Consider the following 25,899-nt stretch of genomic DNA (forward strand, 5'->3'; position numbering starts at 1 on the left):
TATTTGAAAAATCTTTTACTCATCTACAAAAGCTAATGGAAAAAAAACTGCTAAATAGATTTTACTGTGTCCTGAGCTTAGAAACACCCAATCTTTTTATGTTTGTTTTTTGCAAGTTATAAGCCAATAAGTACAAGTAGCCTTTTTTCCCCCCTTAAAATCTGGTAATTCTGACCCAATGTGCTATTATGGGCACCTTTGAAGTTGGCCAATGCATGTTACCCCATCAATCTATTTATTTATAAGCCCCAAGGTATTTCAAATGCTGGTATTTTAATATTGCTAGAAGTAAAACGTTTGGTATGATCCTAGTGAAAAGCAGCATGAAATCACAGTTTGCAACTTTGAATATAAAGTTTACCCAAGGTCCATTAACATTACAAGCGTGTGAAACTTTGCTGTTGAAGGTTTTGTTGTTTTACTCATTCAATGCAGATACGCCATAGGAGCTTGTGGGGGCCCATTAACCCTTAAAATTCCTCAATCGTGACATTGAAGGGTTAATGCTGAGTGATCAGCAGCAGGGGAGCGTTGGGGCTGGTGTGAGAAAGCCTTTGCCACTGAGCCCCAGCAAGTAGCGTTGACCTTAGGAGTACCCGCTACACTTTACATATATACATCGGCCACACCTGTATGTCCATTGGGTGGCATTTGATCCCTCATCTAGCGCAGGATAAGACATCTGCCTGATTCTTGTGTCCTTGGACACAGTTAACAGGCAACAGTAAAGGGGTACAGTCCTACTGTCAGATCTGCCCAGACCAATTCAGATTAAGAACAAAATTAATTGTATTTCACTAAAAACTTGTTTTCTACTATGCTCCTCCAATGCACTTTTTAATCCAGGCGTAAAGTATTATCCCAATACACTCAAAATAATTAATTTGGAAATGCATGTTACGTCTCTTTAAAACACCATTACTATGGTAACCGTTCAAAGCGAGATACCTGTGGATAAGCAAAAAAAAATTATCCAAGCATTCCATTGCAACGGGAAATACGACCATGGTATTCAAGGAGAAGGCTGTCAGATATCAGGGTTGAGTGGGATCACAATGTAGTGTGGCAGCTCAGATGGTTGTGTTAGTGTGCGGGTATGTTCCATGCCACTAGCACATTGTTTACAGTGTGACCACCTTTCCAAACACTATGGTTCCACCTTCGGTACACCAACTTAAATGAAGTATTAGGATGATTTTTCCTTTCTACAATGTTATTTCTTTTTGTCCAGTAGTTCCTTCTTTTTGTGAGATCAAAAAGGGAACCGATACGCTATTTCTCCCACCTTTTATGACAGAAATATTCCATAAGGTACAAAAAAAAAAAAAAAACCCACTGTAAGTAACGCAAACAATGTTTAAAAAATAAGAGGGCTCCCCCCGACAGTGTATATGGGGACAGGACATCTGATGTATAACGATTGTGAAAACATCCACCCAAATTAATAAAGGAACAGCTACACCTAGTGGATCTATTTTTTTATGCTACTCATGAGCCACAAACTTTTACAGGATTAGGTTTTATTGCGCAGGTACAGCAGTGGATACTATTGCAATGCCAGCCCACAATATCTCTCTGCCTGCTAAACCCCCACCGCACTAGACACACAAATGGTTAAACCGGAACAAGGCTTAGAGCAGTACAGAAGTATTTTATTCATAGCACTTCCCAATTCTATCATACTACTGAATTACAAACGGTACATCAAAGTTTGATTCCGTATGATATTTTAACTCCGCCATCCAACCTACAGACCAAGATTGCTGCCTTGGTGTGACACTAGACTCTGCGCTCTCTCCTTCATCCATCACATCCAGTCCCTCTCCAAATTCAGTCTCTTTCTCCTAAAAGACATCTCCCGAATTCGCCCAATCCTCACACAAGACACTACCAAAATACTAATCCGCTCCCTTTTGATATCCCTCCTGGATTATTACAACTCCCTACTAATTGATCTACTCCCATGCCTGCTTTCCATCGCTCCAATCCATGCGCAGAATAATCTCTCATCGCTCATCTGCTGCTCCGCTGGCTCCCCATACTCTTCAGAGTCAAATTCAAACCTGTGAGCTACAGAGACCTTAACAACTCTGCACCCATTCTTATGTCTACCCTCCTATCCAAATACAACCCCTTTACCACCCTACCATCATTACCTGTTTCCACTCCCGCATCTAGGATTTTACTCATGCTGTACCCCTTTCTCTGGAATTCCCTTACCCGTTCTGTCAGATTATCTCCCTCATAGGCCAAAAACCTCTCTGAAAACTCCCCCTTTTCAAGAAGTGTACAACCTTTCCTTCTCAACACTCTCAGCCAGCATCCTGTCTAAGCCATCTGAACAACAACCTCGACAGCTCCTCCTGACTCTACCAACTCATCCTTATCCAAGCATTCCTCTCATGCGATTTCACTTTCTCCTCAACTGACTAGATTGTAAGCTCACAAGAGCAGGACATTTCCATTTGTACCAGATTTTTATTGTGTGATTTTATATTTAAAAACTGATTGTAAGGTGCTTTGGAATCTGCTGGCGCTATATAAATAAATGTAATGTAACACTCAAACCCAAAATCGATTACTGTAAGGTCATACTGGTTTTATTTTGGACAAAAAAAAAAAGTAAAATACTGAAACATGTAGTTTGCATGAGTCAATCCTCACATCCTTAATACTGGTTTAAACCACTTTTTGATGTATTAACTTTTTTGGGTCAGGATGTACCAGCGTTTCAGTGTCAGTGATTTTGTCCCATTATACTTAGTTTTCTTCTCTTTAACCTTACAATATACAGAGACAGAAAGTATTTCTTTTTGCAGCATCCATTTTTTAAACTAATGTGTCACTGTGAAATAGTAGAAGTTTATTTTCATTAAGAGCTTTTAGAATAGGAGAGTTTAATAGTTTAAGACTTCGAAATACAGCATTTGTGGCAACTAAAGCATTGTTCCACTAATCGTTATTCCAGAGGTACTTATACGGCATCACTATAAAGGACGGTGGGTTGTGTATCTTCCCTGGTGCAAAACAGTGAGACAGACAGACAGACAGAGCGAGAGACAAAGAAAGAGGGTGGGACACACACAGAGACAGAGAGAGAGAGGGAGAGACACGCACAGAGAGAGAGAGGGAGAGGGAGAGACACGCACAGAGACAAGGAGAGAGAGGGAGAGACACGCACAGAGACAGAGAGAGAGAGGGAGAGACGCGCACAGAGACAGAGAGAGACACGCACAGAGACAGAGAGAGAGAGACACGCACAGAGAGAGAGAGAGAGGGAGAGACGCACAGAGACAGAGAGAGAGAGGGAGAGACACGCACAGAGACAGAGAGAGAGAGGGAGAGACACGCACAGAGAGAGAGAGAGAGGGAGAGACACGCACAGAGACAAGGAGAGAGAGGGAGAGACACGCACAGAGACAGAGAGAGAGAGGGAGAGACACGCACAGAGACAGAGAGAGACACGCACAGAGAGAGAGAGAGGGAGAGACACGCACAGAGAGAGAGAGAGAGAGAGGGAGAGACACGCACAGAGACAGAGAGAGAGAGAGAGGGAGAGACACGCACAGAGACAGAGAGAGAGAGGGAGAGACACGCACAGAGACAAGGAGAGAGAGGGAGGGAGAGACACGCACAGAGACAAGGAGAGAGAGGGAGAGACACGCACAGAGACAAAGAGAGAGAGAGTCACAGGCTCCATTCCAGAACACTGGGTTGGACATGCTTTTAGACATTTTGGATTAAAAAAAAAAATGTCTAAGAGAACATTAAACCATGGGGAAGGCTGCTATGGGAGATGCTACTCAAAGGCATAAAAAGCTTTACTGCAATGGCATCACAGTTTTCATACTTACACATTTATTACCATTTTTCCATCCAACAACAAACCAGAACAGTCTGTTTTGTGATCAGGCAAGCGCCTTTTTCATGTGGGCCATCAAGGTCATAGATCATTAAGCAGGTTTAAACGTTCTAAAATCTGTGTATATCGAAGAGCAGAGCTTTAAAGTCCCTAGACAGTGGATCAGTAGGTAGTAGTTTATTTTGCAAAGTTGTCTTTTTTTTTTTTTTTTACACGAAAAACATTATATACATCTGTTTCAATATATTTGTTGTAACCCAGTTCATAAAAAAAATTAACATAACTGGCAGGTATGCAACACAGATATATATATATTTGTGAATCTTTGATAATAGATGCACAAGACTGATATGAATCAATTAAAGGGTTAAGAAATCATCCAGGATTCTTAGCTGCACTTACATCAATAAGGAAGAAAGACTATGGACGGCAACAACTATTAAAGCAGACTTTTGTGACACGTGAGGGATGTAGCAAGACTTGTATAACTAATTACCTGGTCAATCAGCATTTTTAGGGGTTGTCAAAATTTCACACTCTTTAATATCTAGAGTTCACAGTTTTTGTTTTAAATGAATGCGCCGACTGCTTTTCAAAAAACAAACAAAAAAGGAATTCTTAACACACAGAACTGTGTACAGTAATAAAATAAAACTTAAATCCAACACTGATAATGTGATGATGAAGACAGACTGAACCATGATTTAAACACCATATACGCTAAGCTTAAACCAAATATAAAACATTTTTCGCCTTTAAAAATAGACAATTCTACTTAGTGACGCAGGTAATGTCAGGAGTGGCCAAGCACAATCTTCATGCTGGTAACCTACGATGCGGCAGGCCAACAGCAATCCAATGGTCAAAAGAGACGTTACCCGCCACAATTAAATTGGCCGCAGCATACAAAATAATTTGACCGTATTTTAAACCTCTTTTGTGAAAGCCAATACCTCGACAAACATATTTCAACAATCTATTTAACTGAATAACGCAAAAGGGTTTGGACCTTTTGAACACCAAAGCATGGCAAGAAGGAATTAGGCAAAAAGACCATAGTGACCATCACCGTATTATGTCCTCTTTGAGAAAGAATATAGACCTTTCTGGATCATGTTCAAGAAGATTGTAAGCAACATTATTCACACAAACTAAAAATACAATAGAAATATATAGATTTCTGGAAAAAATAAAGCTTTTTTTTTTAATTTTGCAGTACTCCATCAGACAAAGTCTTCATAGGAGACTCACAAGGAAAGGCAAAGCCATAGAATATTAAGAGCCCTCTGATAATATCTGTGAAATTTTACAGAGCCACTGCAAACATTAGCATTTGGCTAGCAAAATATATATATATACGTATGTATAAAGAGGAGAAAAAAAAAAAAAAAAAAAAGTACCCAACTTCCCACTAACCTCTTTCTAATGACCTGAAAAATTAAATAACGGGTTCGGTTGTGCAAAGATCATGCTTCTTATCAATTTTTGCATCTGCTTTTTATGCACAAAACACACCCCACTTATGCCTTTTCTGTTTCTGTTGTTGTTGTTATTTTTGTGGTATGGCAGACAAGCAGTTTGTGAATCAGAGAAATTTAAAGCCCCAGTCCAAGTAATTGGTGATTTAAAAAAAATTCTCCTGTTATCCTTCAAAGCAAGCCGGCAAATAAAGACAGACCTGTACTTGGTTTAGTACATGTGGTTATAATAACACACTGCTAAAATACAACTAATATGAAGTCTTTGTAGGATCCACTTTTGTTAAATGCAGTAACGTGGAAAATGACTGCAGATCTTGTGTTGATTGAATTAACTTTCTCTCATCCAAGGTGGAATGTTCATACGGCCTTCGTTACACTGTGGGGGGCAAAACAGGACTTAGTTACCATCCACAATATATTCATAATATCCATACGCACGTATTTATAAAGAAAATCTCCAAATTCAATAAGTAGTAGCAGTATTTCACAGCATGAAAGGTCTGCTCTGACGTGATGGATGCACCGACACTGTGACAATACACCGAAGCACCGATTCATGGAAAGTCCTGCGACTGCTCGTTTAAGAACTTTACAAGGATACAGTTTGTTTTTACAACAATATTTATCTAAAGGATGGCGTTGACCTCACCTGGTGATTGTTAGAAAAATATAGGTTTGCCTGATGTTTTCTCTTGCACGTATGAAGTAAATCGTTTGAGAAATTTGGGATACTCTCGTTTGGCTACAGCTCTAAGTACTGATGCAGGAGCCCATCCTCCCGGGTTCACTGGAAGAAGAAGAAAGAGGCAATGGAAATAGTACGCAAACATGAACTAATAGCATAACTCATAAACAAGGAAGAACACTCAAACAGTTAATTATATCAATGCTAAATTTATCTAGACTTTAAGATTATTGGTTTTCCCTCTACATATTAAATTTCATTGTCCTAAAACCACCACTCTTGTGTTTCCTCCAACTTTTGAGGTTTAAGAAGTAGATGATGTCAAAGGGGAGAAATAATTAAGTTCTACTCTCTCTTGCTTAAAAGTCACTGTCATTTGCCATTAAATATGAATATAAGAGAAATTCTTACCATTAGCCACATATGTAATCTTGCACTGAATATTGTCTCTGCTTATTTCTTTGTTTCCTTCAGGAGGGCTGACCAGTGTTTGACAGATCATGGCAATATTAATTTTGGCACGAACACACCGATTATTAAGCTGAAGAAACACAAGTACAAAAGATGTCAGAAAAAAAAAACACATCACTTTAAATTTTCATATCCAAAACCTCAGATACTGCAGAGTTGGCGAACCCCGTTCAGGTAGGACTGGAAATCAATAAAACCAGCTTCTCCCAACTGTCCCCTCAGTGTAATAAAACCCCCAAAGTATTACGCAAAAGAAAAAAAATGAATCGGGAGGGAACAAAATACACAAGGAAAAAAAATCCCAGGTAAGAATATCCTTGTGATCCTAAGCAGGCTAAAGTGTATGTATGTATGTATATATGTATATATGTATATATATATATATATATATCTATGCTCAAAGGTTTGGGGAGACTTAGCTGTTATTATGGAAACAAAGACATTTCTAACTGTGTAATATAACAGTGAAAGGGTTTTCTAATGATAAATTGGCCTTTTAAACTTAAACGTGGATTAACAAAACAACGTGCCATTGGAACACCGCAGTGATAGGAGTGATGGAGATATTCCATTAAAATCAACTGTTTCCAGCTATAATAGTAATTTACAACATCAATATCTGCACTGTATTTCCGATCCATCTGATATTTTAATGGACAAAATTTGCTCTTCTTTCAAAAACAAGAGCATTTCTAAGCGACCCAAAACTTTTGAGCAGTAGTCTACATTAGCATTGCATTAGCACTTTTTAGTGATGTTGAGGGGGTTCACAAAGGAAAAGTGGGCAAACATTTGCAAGGAAGCACTAAAGTACTCGTAAATCAATCGAAGTTCTCAAAGCATCAGAAAACATCACAGAGTATAGTAAAGATACTCACAGGAGCGCCATCATGATCCACTGAGAAGTTGCAAACAATCCAAGTGTCCGTTTCATTCTCACTAGCAGCTGGTACTACTCGGATTGCCGATAAATACAGGACATCTCTTTGAGAGGCAGGCCACACTCTCTACCAGAAATATTGACAAAAAAATTATATTAGACATTCTTAGTTAATCAGTAAAATATTTACCCTGACTATGATACATCAAATTATTTTAAACATGCATCCTTCATGTACGCTCACTTTATTATCGAAATCACATATTGTAACACTCGGCCATCTATTACGGGCATTGTTTGTGATATTAAACAGAGTTGTAAAGATTAAAACATGAAACTCCCCTTTTATTGTAGCCCCAAATTTATGTATTATGAAAGAAAAATATTGCGTCTTATTTTCTAAATTTGCCTCCAATCAAAAGTAACAAAAAACAAAAATAATCAAACCATACAGAACTTCCCAAAATGCCCAAGGGTGTCTACCCAGGCAGAAATTAATGATATGAATATTGTCAGGTTTTATCAAACTGTTAGATTGTACTCAGATTGGGATGGATTGCGTTAACTCAAAAGTATACTTGCTGCTGTAAGACCTGGTCTAACATTAACGTGTGGGGGCTGCCAAATTCTGAAAGAAGCTTTTTTGTTCGCTTATCCTTGACCATTGTTTCTTTTTTTTTTAAACTCCAAGCAATACTAAATTATACGCAACCTTAGATGCCTTTCAGTTTGACATCTTACATAAGATGAACGGGTTTTTGGTTTGTTTATTTTTACACCACAAAAACTATTTGCACACATGACGTAGGTTAAAGCGGGACAATAGATTCCCAAACCCTCCATTCACATTTAAATGTCATTCTATTGTGCAGTGAAACCCCTGCAGACTCTGAAGTATTTAACCCTTTCAGTCCCATATGGATGTGGCCACACCTAAGTCATGAAGCAGCGGTACATCTAAAAGGGGCGTCTTGGTGCAGCTTTTAACCCCTTCACGACAAAGCCTGTAACATATACGGGCTCACAACACATTGTCATTAATGGGTTTAAGGACCACCCGTTGTCCTTAAGGGGTTAAGGGGCACAAGTAAGTTAAACATAAAACAAGCTCAGTGATATAAATACCTTGTGTGTTTGATATACGATGAGTGCATTCGGAGATAACTTCTCCACAACATGGAAGTTTTCAATGGTTGCTGTGTAAACAAACAAAAAAGTAAATACACAATAAACTATATTAAACTAGAAGCCATAAAGAAAAATACATAGAAATTCTTACTCTCCCAATCGTTGCGAACGTCAACATTCCAGAAGTATTGACAAACTTCATGACCAGTTACGCCTTTCACCGAATGAGTGGCTTTCAGGGGGTCCAAGACAATTCCGTTTTCCTCGACTTCTCTTCTATAAACCTTTAAACGCATATTGAAAATTATGAGGCTGTTCTACTGGTCAAAAACAATATTTCTGTAAAGCAAGACCCACGATAAGACTAGATAAGAACCTGGTAAACCTTTGGGTCTGTAGAGAATGCACCACAATAAGCAAGGTTAAAATATTATATATATATATAAATAATACATAGCTCCAACTTTTGGAGTTCTGGTACTCTACTGTTCTGACGGGCTGCAACCGGGAGGTCAATCGATAGGACCTCCTAAGCTTCCGTGTTCTTATTGAAACCATTAGCACTGTGGAGAACCCGGGAGTTGGCAAGAAAATGCCTGCATTTCTAAACATTAATATCCATTTAAAGTAATTTCTATTGAAGGTCTGCTGTCATTACCTTCATTTCACCTTCTTCTACAACAAGCTGCCAGTTGGCATCACCTCCCACATCTTGTAGTGAGTATGTTATGTGATTCTGTACCATCTCCTCCACCTACAAAAAAACCATACAAAAAGTTTATTTTTAAACTAAAAACCCAATTATATTAGTTTTAAATCACGCATTCATTGTACGTGCACATTAAACCTATAAATAAGAGATAAACAGGCACTGCCACGAGTATTTAGACCTTAAAACATGTAACATGCAGCCTGACATCTTACCCATCTTATATATACACACACTAAATGTTCTTAAACATCTCCACATTATATAAAAAATAAAAAATCTGCTAATAAAGTACTGAAGAAAACCAAACAGTTAGGTTAGTATTGTTACTAGTTAGAAACCATCACGTTATAATTAGTCCAATGACTTAGTAGGATGGGTGAGATATAAATATCATCAGTCTCACTCTAGAATATAGTACCTGGCTCCTGAATCTGTGGTCATCAGAGCCACTCACTACATCACTGGGAAAACTAGCAACAAACTACCGAGAGGAGGAAAAAGAGCGAGTGAACAGATGAGATGAGCAGCACAGAATGTGGGAACACCTCGCCACCATACTACACTCTACAGTCATTACCAATGTTGGAACAGCTATAGACCTACCTTCTACTGGTTGCTATGGTGATAAGACAACCTCTTTCAAACGATGTAAAATATTCACTTTAAATAACCTTCATGTCTCTGGGCTCACACGATTTATCCCGTACACATATCCCCTTTCTGACATTTTTTAGTTGCGTTTAAATGTTTTATTTTTTCCAGGCATTTTATTTATCATAAAATTAGCCAGTGTGTCCAATTATGGAATTAGCGGTTATGAAATAGATTTATAAATAATATTCTCAAAGTATTATGGGGCAGCTTCCTCCTGTGTGTTTGTCAATTCAAGAGCTTATTTATATTTTTATATTAGCCACTTGGAAAGTCTTAACGCTGCCACCTCGGATTACCATGATGGAATATAGTTTTGCATTACATTTTTGCTGGGTATTCTAAATATTCCTTTAAAGAAAAAAAGAGGGTTGTGACTAGTTGTATTAAAGGAATTTTTTTTTAATATGGCCAATAAAAATTAACTGATAAAAATTTAATTTATTGTGGTTTATGAGGATATTGCTTCCGCTTGAAGGAAGGAAGGAAGGAAGGAAGGAAGGAAAAGAAAGAAAGCCTTACCGTCTTCACAAATCTGTGGTTGCCTTTGCCATTGTATGCATCACTTGTTGGAAGAGTTGACAACAACTGTGATCGGACCTTTTCAGACTGAGACTTGGAAAAGAATGAAAGTCAGTTAGATTACAGTTCTCTATTGGAATAAGTGTACTTCTGTTGTAAAAAAAAATACTACAAATGTCTGAAATACTACAAATTAACGGGAAACTGGACTGGTGTGAAAATACGGTCCTGATCTGATTAAAGTCCGTACTCTTGCGAATGCACGAATTAGTGCAAAATGCATTTTTTATTCCCCCAGCCCCATTTCAAGTATGGAGCAGTAAAGAGACAAAGACACAGTCCTCAGGACTTCTGAATAACACGTATGAAAGGTCAAATGATGGGCTACATGGTAAAGTTACAGGAGTTAAATATAGTTCAGACCATACTAATAAGCAGTATGGAAAACGGAAAACATCAATTTGCAACACCTTCCAAACTTAAAATCTCGGAACGAGCGGGTTCATGACTGATTGTATGAGCAGATCCATAAAAGGCGGCAACCCAGGAGGCTTGCACATGTGAGGTCCTGTGAGAACAATTACCTGTTCAATTTTGTCCTGTCTGTCAAGAGCAGCTTCAACCGCATCAAAGAATTCTTCTTCATTTATCAGGCTATTGGGCCCTTCCTATTACAAAGTGAGAGAAACTGTAAATGTTTCCTGTTGGTTTTACTAAAAATTAAAAATACATCTCATAAGTTCATACCCATCGTGTAAATATTTAAAACAGTTTCGCTGTAGCAGAGAACAAGCTAAAGATGTTGCTATTTTTCTAACTAGAAGGTTGAAGCTATATAATTAACCCTATGGGATATTTATGGAGCCTGACAAATGTACTAAGGCACAGCTACCTGTTACAGTGACCAAAGGTGCTGCAGTGTAGCCGACCTTGTACACTTTTTTTTTATCTCTAAAACCCAAGAGCTATTTTTATTGTCTAAAACTACTTTCACATCATGTCACAATCCCTTGATTCACTGTTGCTAATAATTCTGCCACTTTAAAGATCTCTGGTCAGACCTCACCTGGAGTATTGTGTATAATCTTAATATGTATAGGTTTGAGGAAAGCAGAGAAGCAATGTTTACAGAAGCATTGGACAAGACCAAGGACTGATTTAGGCCTGAGTCTTTCCATCAGGATGATGGGCAGACTAGATGAGCTGAATGGTTTTTATCTGCCCTCAAATTCTGCTTTATCGCCACAGTAAGAAAAAAAGAATTTCACAGCAGTTACCGTATCAATTAAACCAACCAATTTTTTCCCCTCTGTAAAAACCTAAATCTTATGTGGCCCTTGGCCTTATGTCCACCCCATGTATGTTTAAGGTCTCTCTTTTATTAATAATTTTTGCTGGGAAGCTGTTCCATTTAGCTACCACCATCAAAATGAATTCCTTACATTAAATCTAAGCCTTTGATGTTCTCAGCTTAACATTTATCTTCCTTCGAAATACATTCACTCCAACACTTTGTTACCCATTTATGTATTTAAAGGTTTCGATCACATCACTTCTCTCCTTTGCCCCAAACTACATATTTTAGTCACTAACTGACCTCGTAATCTGGTCCTCCAAAGTGTGCTTTCTTCTTCAGTTCGGTCATTGCATTCTTGTATGCTTCCTCCACACGTCTCCTCTTTTCTATTTCCTAAAATAGAATGTGGTAAATTTTATTTTGTATATGAGGAAGAAGACTTTCAAGAAATCTCACCAATTTAATTATCCATTATGAAGCTCTTCTTGCAGCAGGAGCTCACTTTGGTTAGCGCTCCATAACATCAAAGGAAGGTGACTTTATACTACTAATACTGTTGGTAGTAAGCAAGAGTGTGGTGTTTGACACAAATTTTTTTTCTGCAAACATGAAACCCAAGCTTACCTTATCTAGCCTTTTTTGCCAACTGTCCTCTCGCTTCACCATAAGCTCAATACAATGTGACAGCGTAGCAAGGATGCCTGCTGTAGTAGCTTTGAAGGTAATGGCTTCTCCTTTAAAATCAATACCATTTATTCCTTTCGGAGTCACATGTTGGAACACTAAAAAAGGAGAATTATTGTCACAATACAAAGGAAGGTCACATCCCATAATTATTAAAATAAAATTTACTGAATAATGCCGTCGGAAGTACATATTTAACTCAAGTAGCACATGCTGATTTATCTAAAAAGGATAGGTGAAATGGCGGAGAACAGAGATGTAATTTTAAAGAACAAATTATATTAAAATAGCTAAAGAAATAACTTACATTTATCTTTATTGCCGTTACTGTTGTGAATGTACTCTCCATCAGCATGGTTATGGAGAAAATCTTCTTCGTCATCTTCAACAACTAGACAAAGAGCAGAATGGGATTAGAGTGAATTTAGAGCCTTGCTTCAGAAGCTTTCAAACACAGCAACTACACAAAGTACCCTATATATGACACAACTGTACAGAAGTAACTAGCAAACAAACAAGCCATTATACTGTGTTTAAGCAATCATTCTAAACTAGTCATTAGTCTGAGTTACCTAGCAAGTCAAATTACTAATACTATATTAAAATGCTGAGTAACATTTAGGCATGCACCCCATACTGAGACAACAATAGGCAATACCATTTTCAGATTTAACAAATTTGGCAGGCCTCTAGAGACAAAATATCACCAAGACCACACGGGGGGAGGGCGCTACACAAATGCGGCATTAATATGCATTCTTTATTGGTTTGGCTGCACTATATAAAACAATAATAATTTCCAATTTAAAATTTCCCCAAATATCATCAAAGGTGAGTTATTAAATACAATGATTTGGCAATTTTATTAATGATCTAATATTACCTTTATCCCTCTCAAGCTCATCTTTACAGACAGCATCTGCACATGCATCAAAGTACTTCTGCAGAGTGTCAACTTGTCTACATAAGATGTCCCTAAAGGTCTCCATTTCAGCAAGTTTCTCTCGCAGGCTGTGTCCTTTCTGCAAGCAAAAAAAAAAAAAAAAAGCGCCAAAAGCGTTGTATATAAACACACACTTTATAAAACAGATTGTCTAAAGATCACGATGCGAATATACTGTAGGTTAATGTGCAGTCAGTCACATTCCCAAAAGGTTATAGGTTATTACTTTAAGAATTGAAGCACCCACCTTGAATGATGATGTGGAAGTAGCTGAATAGCCACTGGCACCAGAAACAAGGGACACCATGGAGCCATGTCGCCGTAAACTGGACTCTGATCCATATCCAGATTCAGACTAAAATGAAGAGATAGAAGGGGAAATTAATATTTATATTTCAAGCTTATTGCATTTACAAATTAAACACATTAGTAGAATTTACACTTATATAAATAACCATTCCGACTTCAGAAATATGCGGTTATCTCCAAAAATCTATATACGTTTGTATTGTCACATCTTAATTGTTTCTTGCGAGCATCAAAGTCCTCTGAAACCAAAATGGAGGAATGGATTGTATTTAGGAAGAACTTAGGAGCAACTATACGGAAAAAGACAATTTACACAAGATTAAGGTGCCAGTAGTAAAACATTAGCCTTTGTGGCTATCCGGTTCCAGCTGCCTCTGAATGCAATAAGCTCTTCCAGAATTAGAAATGTAGTTAGCGATTGTAATGGCATCTGCTAAACAAAAAATTAGTTTATTAGTGTCCAGTCGCCTACGCAAGTGGCAGTCCTTTCAGTTAATGGAGAGATGTAGAACTTTTCTGCTTGCTTGTTATGGCGCCTGCTACAGGACATGGCACAGTATGGACCCGGCATGTATCGATGGCCAATTCTCAGTAGATGGAGACAACTACATCACCTAAATAGCACAGTGCCCTTTCCTTAGGAGAAAAACACTGGGAAGTATGTGCATGTTTTGGACACATCTGTGTGTACCTGCATTTGTATAACTCGTTTTATAATTATGGACCTTATAAGGTGTTATTGCCTCTTTTTTTCTCCTTGGATGAAGTCTTCCAATGTCTACAAGTGTCCCTTGCCCTTCATTTGCAACAGGAATCCCATCTGATGAGCAGCTAATACAAGACTGTATATGAAATAAAGCCATTAAGCAGCAACATGCACCCTGTTGCTCTAAAACCATTGGAAAAGCCTGATGGGAGTTGCTCTGCATTTTCCATGCTTTCCAAGATGCCGTTTATTACAGGCACCATCACCGAGCCAGCGTTCTTACTCCAGAGCATCCCTGGGAGCAGTCAGTGATGTCAATGCTATAATAAGAAGCTGAAGTCAGCAAGTGCTGCACGATGGACAGCAGTAAGCCATCACCACTAAACACAGGACACTCCTAGTATCCCGGAACGTGAACCTCAAGCATAAAACTCAACATTCTCTAAAAGCTTACATATGTAAACAGGCAGTATCTGAAATACTCAGACCAGCCCGTCAGACACCAACAACCATGCCACGTTTAAAGTCACTTAAGTTAAATCCCCTCTCTTTTTTCATTCTGAAGCTTAGTTTCAACTTCAGCAAGTTGTCTTGACCACATCTACATGCTTAAATGCATTGAGTTGCTGCCATGCGATTGGCTGATTTAGCCATTTGTGGTATCAAGCAATTGAACAGATATACCTAGTAAAGTGACCGGTGAGTGTATAAGCCAACTAGTTTATTTATAGAGTTAGAACAATTGTCAATACATGTGACCAAAAGGCATGAAACCAATCAAAAATAGAAAAGGGGCTTGCACACAACAACCAAAAAGGGAAAGAGCACAAGCAATATATGTATGCTAAAATATATTGCTTTAACGTTACAAAAAGTAGAGAGACTTTCATACAATATATATGACATAAGAGCACATACATACATACACATATATATATATATATATATATATATATATATATATATATATATATATATATATATATACACACACACATATATATATATATATATACATATATAATGTATGTGGCAGAACAGCGTAAACAGCTGGGATCACCCTTGGGAAAGACTCTTTAATTGGGGGCCTCTTCTGCCACACATGCATCTTATCTATATTGTATGCAAGTCTTTACATTTTGTCAGGTTTTATAAATTTGCTGCGAATATTTTTTTTTTTTTAGAGCATATATATATTGGTTGTGCTCCTTCCTTTTTTCATTTCGGTGCGCAGTCCTTTTTCTATAATAATATAGAAATGCATAAGCAATGGACTTGTGCACACTGTCCAAATTTTGCATCAGACACACTAGGCAATATAAAACTAGAAAAATCATTGAAGCCGAGCATATACAGATCCTATAAATAGTCTTAAGTGCTTCTATCAGACTGTAAAATGTAACGTAAAACAGACTATTTTCCTGCATGAAAACATCCCAATCACTGCCAACCTGGTAATAAAGCAAAGCCTGGCAAAAAGGTAGCTGAACATAAAACAGATGCTTTTACTATCATGAGTTTAATTCCTTCACAGTTTTACTGTAGAATATTTTTTTATTTTTTTTTTAGCCAAATAGACAAGTCCTTTGGCATGCTGGAGGGACAGCTGCTAGGGCAGGTTCAATTTTGATAAGAATATTCTAAAACTTATCAAAATAATTTTGTACCAATTAGTTACAGACACAGAATTCCTTTCTTACCCTAAAAAGATCTTGCAGCAGATAGACATCCGCACTCCTCAAAACAGATCTACTAAATAAGAACAGGAACTGCAGACATATAGACTGAGATTAAACAGCAAACATGGCTAGCTAAAGAAAATACAATTAGCCAGAACATGGACCGCAGCGTGTAAGCCAGGCCGAGCTGCACATATACCGAAAAGCAGGACCTCATCAGCAACTCCCTGCAGAAAAGCAAGTGAGACGATCAGTGATGAAGACTCGCCTCCACCAGAATACACTGCCTTCTATTAACACTTTAAATGCCAAGAGACAACACACATCTCCCGCCTCAACACCACTGTATGGGGGCAGGGTTGGGGTAGTGCCAGCTGTTAGCTGGCCAGTGACTAGTGCTCGTGGCACACAGATAATAGAGTGATGTCACCCCCAGACTAAGAAACATGCTTCACTGCGTCACCTTCTCCAGCACTTTTGATAAACGTGCAAGATCCATGTTCTTCCGAGAATGTTTTCCAGACAGATGAGAAGATGCATCCGAGTCCCACCCGACCTCGCCTGTTCTTCAGCAGCTTAAGAGGAAGCCAGCTCTATCCCCGACTGACTCAGAGGACACGAGTGAAAACACTTAACGCTCGCTCAGTCTGTCAGTAAGCTCAACCAGGTCAATAATGGCGACTCAGAGAATCATGGGAAAAGCATCTACTGCATTCATTGCCTCCATTTAGATGCTTTTTCATCTGAAATATGTACACATTTTGCTTTCGCCAATTTAAGAGCCATCTTTCAGATGATAGATGTATTGTGCCTGGGTATGATCTATGTGAAATTTAGGAGCCAGACGGTAAGTCACTTAAATCTGTTTTTAATGATTAGTTTGGGCCCAACGGAAAAATGCATTTTTTAACACGTTACCTATAGACTCTTTCCAAGACATTTAAAGTTCATTGCAGGGAAGTCTAGGTCAGTGTGTTAGAGCAGCAGGGCCCGCATTACCTAAGAATTTCCCTGATCTTACCATTAATGCCTGCTCCTTACTCACCCTTACAAATGCTGCTTGATCAGAAACTTGAGTGTACAGTGTGAAAAGCCGGTAGAGCAAACGTTAAAACAGCTCCCCTCATCTTATCTGTAAATACCGATATGTAAATTTAGAATGCAGAACTCAATAAGCTGGAAAAAGGGGACTGATCTACTTTAAAGTATATTTTTACAGCTTTTTTTTGTTTTCTTACCTGTACATTTAATCAGGAAGCACATATATGCGAATACAAGACCGAAGATATGCTAAGCATGCCCTGTACGCCTGGCTACCAGACAATTATGATGGTGTAACCTTAACTCCACAAAACATCCCCTTGTTTGTGCAAATATCTCAACAGCTATAATCATTCTTAACAGGAACACAATACATATAAGGTCTTAGAGGCACAGCTGAGACAAGGACACAACTTCCCACAGCAACCTAACACAAACGTAACAGCAGGAGGCACAATCCCCAGGCCACCTTCCGTAATCGCATACAATTTCAGCACTCGTTTCTCCAGTATTTAAATGCTGACGTTGTCTTGGACCCCTAACATTAACCTTAACAGCTTATTTCTAAGATACTGCCTCAGATGTATCACAGTAAAGAGGACCTGTTGATTTCCAAAATAAGCATAATCTACAAGCCTATATCATTGTCTCTTTAACTGCTTTGAATTCCAACACTCTTTGATAAAAATATATAAAAAAAACTGTAAACCAACTTCAGATCTGGAATATCTGGATATCGATTTTATATATTTTACAAACATACACAGAAACACATGCACACACAATAAAATAAAAAGAAAATCCTAGAAAAAAAAACAAAAAAAACATTGCTATCAACACCACAGTGCATTACCTGCTTCTGCTGCTAGAGGGCCCACCAAACTCACAGAAGAACAGTACGGGGTAGGTTCAAAACGCCAAGCCAAGAAAAAGCAGCAAAGGCTGTCTCCGTATGTGATTCCCATCCCATCACAACCCTACCACAGCAATGTGCTCCAACAGCTGGGAATCTCTTGGCAGCCTCTGCAAACGCCACACCCAGACAAAGCAGATGTCAAGAGGCTAAATCCATTCTGGCAGGAGCTTGAACACGCAACGCAATGCTAATATGCTTTTCTGTGAGCGGCGCAGTATTTTACACACAAGGGTGACATGGTGTTTTTCTTTATGATAAATTTGCTGATCCACTTTATAAAGAAAATTAGAACAATAGCTGCCATTCAGAAACAACACTCAAGAACATAGCCTGGTACTCCATCACTGTATACTGAGCCAGACATTGATGGTGATACAGCACAACTCCCATCTACCATGGTCACAATTAACACACTCTCACAATGTCCCCATGCCTTCTCAGTCAACCATTTCCACATCCCTGTATACTGAGCCAGACATTGATGGTGATACAGCACAACTCCCATCTACCATGGTCACAATTAACACACTCTCACAATGTCCCCATGCCTTCTCAGTCAACCATTTCCACATCCCTGTCTTTCACACAGCTCCGCTTCTTCTCTTGCCTCTTGTTCTTCTGTCTGCTTTTATCGTGCACTTCTCCAGGTGTTTTTCTTCTTTTGCTTCTCAGTTAATCAGGCCTCCCAGAGCACAGCTGAAAAAAGGCAGAGCTTCTCCCCCAATTGGAGCCATGGAAGTACTGCAAGAGGCCAGAACAACGGACACAACTTTGTGGAGAAAGAGGTGCAGAAACGTAGAAAAGGACGAAGAAAGAAGGCACAAGAACAAGACCCAAAAGAAGCAGAGCTGTGAGAACGAAGACAAGGATACATCAGCAGCACACATTACACGTGAATGGAACAGTGTTAATTGTAAGTATAAAAGAAGTCTTGTGTGATTACTTATTGAGCAAGACTTCTTGCCTGGAGAGGGTGAATTACAGTTCCCAAGGGCTGCATCTGGAAACGTTGGGTAGCCGTGTGCACAGGAGTGCGGTACTGGTACAGATAGCCTTTGTAGGGAAATGGACTAAACTATTTCCCCGATGCTACACATGAATCTTCTACACTATATAGATAAATAAAATCCTTGGTTGCAATAGCAAGAAGTTATTAAAATGGATAAGAAATTCGATTTAAGTGCAAAATATTTTGGAGACTGAGCAAATAAATATTGCGTAAAAAAAGATGAGGTGTGTGTTCTTTCATGGATAGTCTTAGCTCTCTGCAATATTATGAACAAAGTCTAATATACAATAATATTAAACTTCTACAAGCAGAAAAAAAAATCCTTAATGAAACAAGGAATTGCAACTGACTGAAGGAGTGCCGATTAATCATTAATTGCAATTAACACACACCACCTCTAAACAACAAGATTATACAACACTAGATGGCGCTAGAAAGAAGGCCAACGTTCATACACTTCGGGTTACTATAGGGCAAAGACCAAAAGTAACCTGGTTCTGATATATTGTAAAATCCTGGCTACTGGCATTTATTTTGCAGACTCCGTTATTGTTTAAACACTTAAACTACATTTGATTTAATCCGACTGCCATCCCAACTCTTATATGTAAAGTAAAAATGCCCAGATGCCCTGGTACAGAGATTTTTAAGATTTATAAATGTTACCCTGGAACATTATTGTCTGGGATAATTAAAATCTGCTAACGTTCCTAGAGCAATACATCTGCAGTAGAAAAGGAATAGGCATCCACTGATCTATGGATGACAAGGTCTGTTTCAAGTCTAAAACTGTATCAATGAGCTGTGCCATAAAAAGCAGGAGCGCAGTACAAAGTGTTCTACTTCCCCGAGGTTTAGGTCTACTGATGCGGCCCAACTGCTTTCACAGAGATGCAAGCTAAAGAAATACCTCAGTAACATTTCATCTATTAACAAACCAGCTGCATCATTATGCAGGCAAGATATAGAGTACAAAGCGTCCCCACATTCAAAGACAGGTGCGATCCCAAAATCCAATTTGGATACACAATTCACGAACAAGTCAATTTACTCAAAGATTGCAAGTTTACGGTTTACTCTTAAGATTGCCTCTTCTACGTTAAGATTCATCCCAGGAACAAGTCCTCCTTTTTCAGGTAGCAATGTCCACTCCTGACCTTTTTTTTGTTTTTGTTTTTATAGTTACAATGGGAAGAGGTGATCTGGATCGCTGATTCACCAAAATGATTGCAATAAAGTGACGGCTGAGTGATCCTATTCTTATCTAATATGATATCAGAGGTCACTAGCCCAGTGCGGCAGCTGTTAGTTTCAGGTATTCTCACTGCAGAGCGTTAAGTTGGCTCCATTATGATCATCGAGAAGGCATGCAGCCCCCGACAGGTGGAGCCATAAAAACCATAAAATCGGCTCCGTCCCGACAGTTTCACGGAGCGCAGGTTGGCTGTGAACATTTCAAGACAGAACAGGTTCCCGCATACGATGTCCTGAGTAAGGTGAAATAGATGCCTCCTACCATACATGGCAACAAACCCTGCTAAACTATATACGGTATATGAAAATATGTTACATATAATCTCTTATACAGCATGGCATAGGGTAAAGATTTGTATGCTGTTTAGTGGAGCTAAATGGTAAAACGGTACCGCACTAGAAACGGTAAAAGTTTCTAGTGCAGAGTCCTAGATTTTAATATCTTTTTCAGCCCCACAATACACCTGTGTGCAGAATTTGTAATATGTTAGGACGTCTTTGATGAATTATTGGTGGGGAATTGGAGACATTTATGTCAAGTGGCTATGTACTGTCAAATTCCTGGGCATCATTAGCCAGACCTGGCAGGCACTCGCTAGCTTTGCTCGTTAGCACCTGAGTGTTAAAGCAAAAAGAAAGTCATGATCAGATGCTCAGGGCAGAAAGTGGATTTAGGTCAGCAGTGCGCAGAACAGCGCATGCACAAAACTTAAGACTTTACTAGTGTATCTGAAAAAGCACGGCTGGAACTGGAGTCCAGACATGTCATGCAAGAGATTTCACAGACTGAATGCAAGACACGCACAGGGTGGATTTATTTACGGCAGAAGACATTATATCGTTATTGATAGACTTTACTCGCTAGAGGTTTAAGCTCTATAGAACATCTGGTAGCTCCTTGGACTCTATCTAGGAAACATGACTTATTAATTGCACTTTCGGCTAGCAAAGTAACGCAATGGTGTTCGGGACAATGTCGATGTGAGTTTGTAACACACTGCAGCCAACACCAAGCCTTGTGTTATAAACGGTATGCTATATACATATTTTATTTGGCAAAAACAAGCATCCTTCAGCTCGGCTTCAAACAATAAAATGTTTGTATTCAGAAATAGTTGTATGGAGATCAAATGAGCATAATAATAATTCTATGAAAACGCTCTGCCGTGAACACTAAACCAATCCACAAATACACACCACGATGTACACCAAGCAAGCAGAAAGTGGCAATAAATAAAAGCTCTATTCCATATGAGTTTAGCCCTAATACTGTTTTTTACAAGTAGTGTAAATAACTTCCTTATGGGGAATACCATGGTGGCTCATCCTGACATAACAAACCCAAAGTACCAACGTATTCCTTAACCACAGGAACATGGAAACAGAATGACAGCAGATCAGTCTCTGGTCTTGTTTTATATCTTGCTTAATAGAGCTGGTTCAATTTGACCATGGAGGAGCGTGCCCAAACTATACATGGTGCCACATATCCTTCTAAAGTCACATGCCGGCATGACGACTGAGGATACTAGCGAGCAGTTCTGTTCTAGCACGGATTCAGGACAATGTCTCACCTAATTACATTACAAGCTATGCAGGCGAAATAATCCAAAAGACCATTTTTCAGATGTTTTAAGGAGCGGTTCTCAAAACCTGTGCCAAGCACCAAACCCTAAGAGGAGAAATCAAGGGGTCAAACCGCAGTGAGTCAGTTTACAACCGGAGCGCTGCAGTTATGAGTAGAGGAAGGATGGGAAATAGAGACACGATTGCTTAATATACACCACTCCCCGATCACACGCTAATGTTCATTCATCACATGGACAGCATAACCTCAAACAATTGGAGACCAATGACTACATGTGCAAGAATGTGCGTTACTCATACACAAGGCGTTTCCCTTACGTTATCCAATTAACCACTTAAACGTAAAAGTGATATTTCCCTGTATACATCAAACCCACTTGCGACATTATAAACACCCAGGTCTCAATTGTGATAAATTTTCCTTACTGGCACACAGAGGACCAAGCAAGGCAATTAAACACGGATTAGCTGATTTAGCCTACGGCACTGTGTTCACCAATCTGCCAGCTCCAGTAGACATGACTAACCTGGATTAATTGGATTGTCTGTGGTCCAGATTATACAGATGACAGAGATTAGCATATCATTAAATCAGTTACATGTGTAACACGAATGGAACCTAGAACACCACAAAGCAAAAGCTGAAGACAAATATATACAATCAGAATGCTTATATCTCATGACTTGAGAGATCGCATCCTCTGCTCCCTGCGCTTGGAAACATGACATGAATTATAATTTATCAGGACATTACTTTCTCTTTATTGCATCAGGAAGAATCAACAGAAGTTTGATGCCTGAAGAATTCCTGAAAAGAATAACTGTGTGCAAGTTTCACACGCGCCTGATTTGCTATTTTCACATTCAGAAATGGAAACAGAAAGCCGCCATCACAACACACACAGTCGTATTGTATCGATCACTGACCTTTTACAAACAATGTGTGCCATTTCAGAATATCCAGACTGTATTCTGTTCATACAACATGAGAGTTCTCTGATCAATGCTGTTCATTTATTTACTTGGACCACATTAAGCCAAAAAGAGGATTGTGTAAATGCCAGAGGGTAATTAAAATGAAGCGAGGGATCTAAAGCATTTCTGAGCCAGTAAAGGCATTTTGTAATCATTTGGGAGGGATGGCCAAGTTTAGTTTTATGGTTTTTAGACTAATGGCTGATGACGCTGTTTTTTGAATAGAAAAAAAAAACAAAAAACTGTGCATTGGACTGTAGATACCGCCAAAGCTGGGGAAGAAGACCGGTAGATCTCTATCTTCCATGATATGTCATTACCCAGCTCCTTCGCATGCTAGCCGCACAGTATGTGAAGCTGTTGTGTCCCTTTTGGCTACAAATTGGTGTACCTGCTTTAAAAATGTCATCGAATACTGTGTCTATCACCAGAGTGCTTTTTAACAAATGTCAAGTTTTTTTCATTGTTACCATTGTTTAATTTCTTCTAGGGCTGAAACAACTAATTGATAAAATCGATAATAATCGATAATGAATATCGTTGACAGCGATTTTCATTATCAATTAGTCGAATCGATTATAAAAAGATTATAATACTAGAATCCAGATCCCCTGCAATGCTGCAGGGGACCGTGATTCCCCTCACTGTCAGCCGGTGGGTGTCCGTGCGATGCGCACAGACAACTTCCTCCTCTCCCCTCCACTTCCGCTTCTACGATGCAGTGGCAGCATCACATGATATAGAAGCCCCAGCGTAAGTGAAGGGGAGTAACGGAGGCTGTCTATGCGCATCATGCAGACCCCCTCCGGCTGACAGAATAGAGGTCTCCTGCAGAGGATCATCCTCTCTGTCAGCTGGTGGGGGTCTGCACGATGCTCACAGACAGCCTCTGTTACTGCCCTTCACTTACGCTGAGGCTTCTATGAAGCTGCAGTGAAAGTGCCTGTCAGCAATGGAGGTTCACAAAACCCCAGGGAGTCGGGAGAGGCAGAGTGGTGTATGGGAGGGTGGAGGAGGCAGAGTGGTGTATGGGAGGGTGGAGGAGGCAAAGCGGTGTATGGGAGGGTGGAGGAGGCAAAGCGGTGTATGGGACGGTGGAGGAGGCAGAGTGGTGTATGGGAGGGGGGAGGAGGCAGAGTGGTGTATGGGAGGGGGGAGGAGGCAGAGTGGTGTATGGGTGAGTTATAGTGGTGTTTGGGGGTATAATGAATTTCAGGGTAGCAGAGTGGTGTATGGGGGGTATAATGAATTTCAGGGAGGCAGAATGGCATATCTGGGGGAGTTAGAGTGGTGTATAGGGGGAGGTAGAGTGGTGTATGGGGGTATAATTAATTTCAGAGTGGGGGAGGCAAAGTGGTGAATCAGGGAATATAATGAATTTCAGGGTGGTGCAGGGCATTTATGGGGGGCGGAGTGGCATATCAGGGTGCACAGTGGCATATTGGGAGGTATAAGGCATAAATGGGGGCGAGTGGCATATTGGAAGTTATAAGGCATATCAGGGGGCACAGTGGCATATAGGGGGTATAAGGCATATCAGGGGGCACAGTGGCATATAGGGGGTATAAGGCATATCAGGGGGGCATAAGACATATCTGGGGGTAAAAGGTATATCGGGGGCTCAGTTGCATATCACTGGCATATAAGTAGTATAAGGCATATTGGGGGCACAGTGGCATATCAGGGGGTCAGATGTGCATAACTGGGGGCAGTTTGGTAAATAAAAGAAAATATAAACAAGGCTTTTTTCTCAGTTTTTATTAAATATGAAAAATAGTTACCATATGAATTAATATTTACTAATAACTTTGTATTAAAACCTAGTTTGAGAAACACTGTGTTTGGGTTCTTGTAGCTTTTATTATTATGTCAGTAAAATAAGAAGGTGAATAGAGAGGCCATTGCAATAAAGAGATGAAAGTGTAAATTGTACGTTTTTTATTACATTATTTAAAAAATTACATTACTACATTACATTATTTATTTATTACATAATTTAAAAAAATTGCATTTTTTCATCCAATTAATCTAAAAAATAAAAAAAATCGGCCAACTAATAGATTATTAAAATAATAATTAGTTGCAGCCCTAATTTCTTCCCATCTGAAAAATAATTTATTTTAGGCTAATAGTCTACACCTCTTCAACTCTAGAGGGTAAGCTCATCTGAGCAGGGCCCTCATCACCAGTTTCTGCAGGTCATCTTGTTATGTTGTCTACCAATTGTTATATTGTTCACAACATGACAAGCTCAAGTTACATTTTGTCTATACGAAACAGCATCTGCCTTTTATACAATTCAGAAAGCAGACTCTCTTGAAAAATAATCCACACGGCATTGGGCCTGAATAATGAAGCCAGCAAATGACAATTTCATGAGTATGTGCAATGTATTGACAAGTCCCACAAAAATCCACACATCCATTGTTGGGCAGTTTCATTGACTTAATTTGCATTAATAGGGATGTGACTGGCTATTGGCCTAACCAGCTAAAGCTGCTGTCAAGCAACACAGAGGCCTATGATTAAATACACTGTTACACCATGGAGGGCTAAACATCTCTTGCTTATAGATGATGCAAGTTGTCTAGCATAAGAGGACACATAGCTGAGGTTTCCTCTCCACAGTAAGTGATGGACATGTCCTGAATGCAATAGCAATGGTGTGATTGGAAACACGGCCTCAATGTGGACACAGCTTTGATGGACTTCTTTTCATGAGCATGGTGTAAAGTATTGTATTTAAAGAAGGTAGCGTTCTGGCTTAGCTCACAAAGCTTTGTGAACAGGATTAACAGGAAAGTTTAGCGGATGGTGCTACGCAAGAACAAATAAGTCTGTAGGCAAGTGCAGAGGAGCCTGTTATGCCAGGGTCAACAAGGATTCCACGCTTGGTTTAGGGAGCTATGTATGAGCTGCGCTGAAAGCGCTACAAACTGAAAGAAATTCGGCACACATCTGCATGGGCACTCCCAGGGACTAAAAACCCAACGAGAACAGACTTTGAGCCAAGTCGGCCCTTACTTCTACCTCTCACTTCACAATTTAAAACCTTGGCCTTGGGACAATGATGCGTGCCCAACTGTAGATACAAAACTAGTAATTTC

At 39.3% G+C, this 25,899-nt stretch overlaps 1 protein-coding gene across 1 annotated transcript in view; it reads right to left on the bottom strand.

Annotated features, from left to right (window-relative positions):
* Positions 1-4,024: 4,024 nt before the first annotated feature.
* The window catches only part of CERT1 (ceramide transporter 1), a 37,972-nt gene continuing 16,097 nt past the window's right edge, over positions 4,025-25,899 (bottom strand). The window contains exons 4-17 of the mRNA XM_053447953.1: positions 13,564-13,671; positions 13,257-13,395; positions 12,681-12,764; positions 12,314-12,471; positions 11,990-12,082; positions 10,977-11,060; positions 10,393-10,485; positions 9,166-9,261; positions 8,659-8,791; positions 8,505-8,575; positions 7,378-7,506; positions 6,440-6,569; positions 5,993-6,130; positions 4,025-5,719 (exon numbers count right to left, since the gene is read on the bottom strand). Of these exons, the coding sequence (XP_053303928.1) occupies positions 6,003-6,130; positions 6,440-6,569; positions 7,378-7,506; positions 8,505-8,575; positions 8,659-8,791; positions 9,166-9,261; positions 10,393-10,485; positions 10,977-11,060; positions 11,990-12,082; positions 12,314-12,471; positions 12,681-12,764; positions 13,257-13,395; positions 13,564-13,671 (1,446 nt within the window). The 3' untranslated portion in view covers positions 4,025-5,719; positions 5,993-6,002. The remainder of the gene's footprint in view (positions 5,720-5,992; positions 6,131-6,439; positions 6,570-7,377; positions 7,507-8,504; positions 8,576-8,658; positions 8,792-9,165; positions 9,262-10,392; positions 10,486-10,976; positions 11,061-11,989; positions 12,083-12,313; positions 12,472-12,680; positions 12,765-13,256; positions 13,396-13,563; positions 13,672-25,899) is intronic.

The sequence above is a fragment of the Spea bombifrons genome, chromosome 1, assembly GCF_027358695.1.
Source record: "Spea bombifrons isolate aSpeBom1 chromosome 1, aSpeBom1.2.pri, whole genome shotgun sequence".
Lineage (NCBI taxonomy): Eukaryota > Metazoa > Chordata > Amphibia > Anura > Pelobatidae > Spea > Spea bombifrons.